Source organism: Otolemur garnettii, unplaced genomic scaffold (assembly GCF_000181295.1).
Source record: "Otolemur garnettii isolate 467f Iridium unplaced genomic scaffold, OtoGar3 scaffold00043, whole genome shotgun sequence".
Lineage (NCBI taxonomy): Eukaryota > Metazoa > Chordata > Mammalia > Primates > Galagidae > Otolemur > Otolemur garnettii.
In genome coordinates this window covers 10,628,865-10,634,595 of record NW_003852438.1, presented here as the reverse complement: position 1 = coordinate 10,634,595, position 5,731 = coordinate 10,628,865, and the positions used below count along the sequence as shown (strand labels likewise).

Sequence of the window (5,731 nt, the reverse complement as noted above, 5' to 3'; positions counted from 1 at the left end):
TTGTTTGGTGGGCCCGGGCTGGATTCGAACCCACCACCTTAGGTGTATGTGGCTGGCGCCTTAGCCACTTGAGCCATAGGCGCTGAGCTGTTAAATGGATTTTGATTGGAGAAGGGGGTAAGGTAATAAGTGAGTTTCAAGCCCTTGAATGATGGTGACTGGCAAGAGTTACTGTAATTTAATCAGTTTGAGAAAATTTCTGGAGCAATTGGCATGTCTAGAACTATTAAAGAGTGGAGAAGGTCTTCACTCCTAGCACTTTGGGAGTCTGAGGTGGGAGGATCACTTGAAGGCAGAAGTTAGAGATCAGCCTGAGCTACATAGTAAGATCCTTTCTCTAAAAAATTTTAAAATTAGCCAGCCTGGTGGCATGCACTAGTAGTCTCAGCTCAGACAATAGTGTTGCTCAAGTCCAGGAGTTCAAGGCTGCAGTGAGCTGTGAAGACACCATTGTAATATAGACCAGGCAACAGAATGAGACCTTATCTCAAAAAACAAAACAAAAAGAGTGAAGAGGTGAGAGCTTGAATTAGGCAGAATCTGTCTGATAAAATGACTCTCTTCTGGCAGTCAACACTAAGAAGGACTCAGAGTCAGCCCCAGTCAAAGGCGGCACCATGACTGACCTGGGTAAGATGGGAGCCTCTTGGGTAAGGCAGTTGGCCACGGGTGGGGGAGGGCTCAGCTGCCACCTTTCCCCTAGCTTTTCAATAGGGCCTTACCTGCTCCTCAGGAGGTTCCAGCCTTATATGTTGCTATCCTTTTCTTTCAGATGAACAGGAGGATGAGAGCATGGAGACCACTGGCAAGGTGGAGCCAGTTTAGAGAGGCCCTACCTCTCTATGTGATTCTGATTTGTGATTATAAGGTTCCTTCTCCCCAGGCTTTTTCACTGCCCAGACTTTTCCCACCCTAGACTAATTCTAGCTGTTGCTCGAAAGTCTGACTCTTTCAGAGTCCTGGGACCCATGATTGCTCATTACCATCACCTGCCTTTAGTGTCAACATTCCTCGGGTATGGGAGAAGCAGAGGGTTTCTAGGGGGAAATGGAAATGTTGAGTGTCCAGCAGCCTCCATACTCACAGGATGAAGATGAGAACAGTACGGGGAACAAGGGGGAGCAGACCAAGAATCCTGACTTGCATGAGGACAATGTGACCGAGCAGACCCACCACATCATCATTCCCAGCTATGCAGCCTGGTTTGACTACAATAGGTATTGTTGCTCCAGCTTCTCATTGAGTCTTATTTCCTTGCCCGCAGGGGTCAAGGGGCTGTTTCTCCTCTTGCCTCCTCCAAATAAGTTATTCCTTCCTTAGCCAGATAGGCCAGGGTATACTTCAATTTCACAAGAGCTCCTGCGCTCTTTTTGAGTCTTAAAGCCCTGGTGGGAAGTTCTCCCCAAGCTTCCAGTTCCTTCCTACAGTTTCTTGCTGTTTTCCCACTCTGCCTTCTAGGCTTTCCTCCCTGTGGGTTTCCCATCCTTCCTAATCCATTCTGGCTTCTCTTGCAGCGTTCATGCCATTGAGCGGAGAGCTCTCCCGGAGTTTTTTAATGGCAAAAACAAGTCCAAGACTCCAGAGATGTAAGAAAATCTTACCTCATGATTCTTTCTCCCTTTTGTCCTCATTTACCTTCCCGATCCAACAACATTCAGTTTAGCAAACATCTCTTGAGCTCCTTCTATGAGCCAGGCACTGTGCTAGGCTTACAAAGACATGGTGTCAGGGCAACACCTGTTTCTCAAAGGATAGGACGCTGGCCCCATATGCCGAAAGTGGCAGGTTCAAACCCAGCCCTGGCCAAAAACTGCAAAAAAAAAAAAAAAAGACATGGTATCTGCCTTTAGGAAGCCCCAGCAGTTGGACCCATGTTCTTTTATTTTTTTTATTTTTTAAGACGGAGTCTCAATTTAGTTGGCCTCGGTAGAGTGCTGTGGCAATATAGCTCACAGCAACTTCAAATTCTTGGGCCCAAGCAATTTTCTTGCCTCAGCATCCCAAGTAGCTGGGACTACAGGCACCCACCACAATGCCCGGCTATTTTTAGATATGAGGTCTCGTTCTGGCTCAGACTGGTCTGAAACCTGTGAACTCAGGCAGTCCACCTGCCTCAGCCTCCCAGAGTGCTGGTATTACAGGCATGAGCCATTGCACTTGGCTCAACCCATATTCTTTAGGTTCTTTAGGTTGTGCCCAAGGGTAATACTAAATGTGCTTCAAAGGCTCACATTTTTTTAACAGAGTACAAAGCCATTTAATCCATAATTACTGATACTATCTATAATGCAGTGTCCCTACCACAAATAATAGCGTGGATTAAAGTATTAATGACTATTATCAGGAGGGTTCCTAAGAGAAGCTTTTGACAGAAAAATAAGAGAAGGATCTAAGAGAAGACTCAAATCTGTAAATTAAAGGGTATCTGGGAGAAAAGTAGAGGCTTGGTGGCCCAGAGTGGTGGCCCCCCTTCTTTAATCTTAGCACTTTGAGAGGCTGAGGCAGGCAGACTACTTGAGCTCAGGAGATTAAGACTAGTCTAAGCAGGAGCAAGACCCTGTCTCTACTAAAAATAGAAAAACTAGCCAGGTGTTTTGGTGGATGCCTATAGTCCCAGCTACTGAGGAGGCTGAGGCAAGAGGATGCCTTGAGCCCAGGAGCTGAAGGTTGCTGTGAGCTATAACACCATGGCACTTTACCCAGGGTAGGGCAACAGAGTGAGACCACAAAAAAGAGATAGTACAGGCTTGGGTCTCAGAAGTCTTCATGTCGGCTCGTCGCCTGTAGCTCAGCGGCCAGGGTGCCAGCCATATACACCAAGGCTGATAGGTTCGAACCCATCCTGAGCCAGCTAAACAAGGATGACTGTAACAAGAAAATAGCCAGGTGTTCTGGCGGGCACCTGTAGTCCCAGCTACCGGGGAGGTTGAGATAAGAGAATCGCTTCAGCCCAAGAGTTTGAGGTTGCTGTGAGCTATAACACCATAGCACTCTACCTAGGGCGACAGTAGACTCTGTCTTAAAAAAAAAAAAAAAGTATGTTCTTTAAAGTTTTACTTCAGGCCAAACATACTTGTCTTTGGATTAGACTTGGCAATCTTCCATGGTTAGGGATACTTCAGGATAAATCCAGGATGAGGTATGTGAGACTGAGAACTCAGTGAGTTTTCTTGTCAGCTGTTTCTCAGCTTCCTCTCTGTAGGGTCTTTTCTTCCTTCCACATTTTTTTCCCCACAACTTGATATGGTTCTTTCTTCTTCCTGGAGAAAGCAGTATATGTGAAAATGGGGAAAAAGGAAATAGTAATAATGATCAGGTAAAAGGGATTCAACATGATGTACAGGCAGGACTGGAATAGGAATTGTGCTCTTGGTATAAAATAGTAAATGATGATAATTGCTTGAATCTCTTGAGAGCTTGCTGTCTTCCAGACACTAGCATAAGTGTCCAATATACATTCATGAATTTAATCTTTACCTCATCCTTAGGCATAGTTACTGTTATCATCAATTTACAGACTAGGAAACTGGGGTATAGAGGGATTAAGTCACTTGCATAAAGTCACAGCTAGTAAGTAGTAAAACCAGAATCTGAATCCTTTAATTTGGCTTATGTTCTCAAACTTTACCCTATACCACATAATAGTTACCACCTTTTGAGTTCCTGTGATGTGCCGCACAAGCACTGTAATAGTACTTCTCAGATCTCTGTAATCCTCACCATTCTATTTTATAGATGAGGAAACTGAGGTTCAAAAAATGGAAATAGGCTGGGAGTGTTGGCTCACTCCTATAATCCTACCACATGGGGAGGCCAAGGTGGAAGGATCACCTGAGGCTAAGAATTCGAGACTAGCCCCTAACAATATAGTGAGACCTTGTCTTTACAAAAAAATTAAAATAAGGCTTGGCGCCTGTAGCTCAAGTGGCTAAGGTGCCAGCCACATACATCTGAGCCGGCGGGTTCAAATCCAACCCGGGCCTGCCAAACAACAATGACAACTACAACCAAAAAATAGCCAGGCGTGGCTCGGCGCCTATAGCTCAACCGGCTAAGGCGCCAGCCACGTACACCTAAGGTGGCGGGTTCGAGTCCCCCAGCCCGGACCCGCCAAACAACAATGACGGCTGCAACCAAAAAATGGCCAGGCGTTGTGGCGGGCGCCTGTAGTCCCAGCTACTTGGGAGGCTGAGGCAGGAGACTCGCTTGAGCCCGGGAGTTGGAGGTTGCTGTGAGCTGTGATGCCATGGCACTCTACCCAGGGGGACAGCTTGAGGCTCTGTCTCAAAAAAAAAAAAAATAGCCAGGCGTTATGGCCAGTGCCTGTAGTCCCAGCTACCTGGGAGGCTGAGGCAAGAGAATCACTTAAGCCCAGGAGTTGGAGGTTGCTGTGGGCTGTGATGCCACGGCACTCTACCCAGGGCAACAGCTTGAGGCTCTGTCTCCAAAAAAAAAAATAAATAAATAAGCCACATCTATAGTGCTAGCTGCTTGGGAAGCTGAGCCTAGAGGCTCAAACCTGGAAGTTGAAAGTTGCAGTGAACCATGATCATACCAGTGCAGTCTAGCCTGGGTGACAGAGCAACATTCTCTCTCAAAAATAAGGCTCTGTGCCCATAGCCCAGTGGTTAGGGCACTGGCCACATACACCAGGGCTGGTGGATTTGAACGTAGCTGGGGCCTCCTAAACAATGATAACTACAACAAAAAAATAGCCAGGATTGTGTTGGGCACCTGTAGCCCCAGCTATGTGGGAGGCTGAGGTAAGAGAATCTCTTAAGCCCAAGAATTTGAGGTTGCTGTGAGCTGTGAAGCAACAGCACTCTACCGAGGGTGACATAGTGAGACTCTGTCAAATAAACAAATAAACAAGTTAAGTAAGCCAGGGGTGGCTCATGCCTGTAATCCTAGCACTCTGGGAGGCTGAGGCAGGTGGATTACCTGAGTTCAGGAGTTCAAGACCAGCCTGAGCAAGTATAAGACTCCAAGTCTAAAATTAGCCAGATGTCATGACAGGGGCCTGCTCGTCTCAGCTACTTGGGAGGCTGAGGCAAGAGGCTCTCTTGAGCTCAAGAGTTTGAGGTTGCCATGAGCTATGACAGCACAGCACTATATTGAGGGTGATAAAGTGAGACCATCTCAAAAAAAGGCTCAGTGCCTGTAGCTTAGTGGGTAAGGCGCTGGCCACATACACCCATGTAGATGGATTCGAACCTGGGCCAGGCCTGCTAAACAGCAATGACAACTGCGACAAGAAAATAGCCAGGGGCAGTGCCTATAGTTCAGTGGGTAGGCGTCAGCCCCATATACCGAGGGTGGTGGGTTCAAACCCAGCCCTGCTCAAACTACAACAAAAAATAGCCAGGCATTGTGGTGGGTGCCTGTAGTCCCAGCTACTCAGGAGGCTGAGGCAAGAGAATTGCCTAAGCTCAGGAGTTGGAGGTTGCTGTGAGCTGTGTGATGCCATGGCGTTCTACCGAGGGCAATAAAATAGACTCTATCTTAAAAAAAAAAAAAAAACCAGGCATTGTGGTAGGTGACTGTAGTCCCAGCTACTTGGGAGTCTGAGGCAAGAAATTGCTGAAACTCAAGAATAGGAGGGTGGGCTCGGCACCTTGGCTCAAGTGGCTAAGGCACATACACCTAAGCTGGTGGGTTCGAATCCAGCCTGGGCCCGCCAAACAACAATGATGGCTGCAACCAAAAATTAGTTGGGCATTGTGGCAGGCAC

At 47.1% G+C, this 5,731-nt stretch overlaps 1 protein-coding gene across 4 annotated transcripts in view; it reads left to right on the top strand.

Moving 5' to 3' along the window:
- Positions 1-5,731, top strand: part of SMARCC2 (SWI/SNF related, matrix associated, actin dependent regulator of chromatin subfamily c member 2) — a 32,155-nt gene that overhangs the window by 14,155 nt on the left and 12,269 nt on the right. For all 4 annotated transcript variants that reach the window (XM_023513668.1, XM_012805546.2, XM_012805544.2 and 1 more), the window contains exons 12-15: positions 571-630; positions 773-810; positions 1,087-1,217; positions 1,515-1,586. In XM_023513668.1, the coding sequence (XP_023369436.1) occupies positions 571-630; positions 773-810; positions 1,087-1,217; positions 1,515-1,586 (301 nt within the window). The remainder of the gene's footprint in view (positions 1-570; positions 631-772; positions 811-1,086; positions 1,218-1,514; positions 1,587-5,731) is intronic.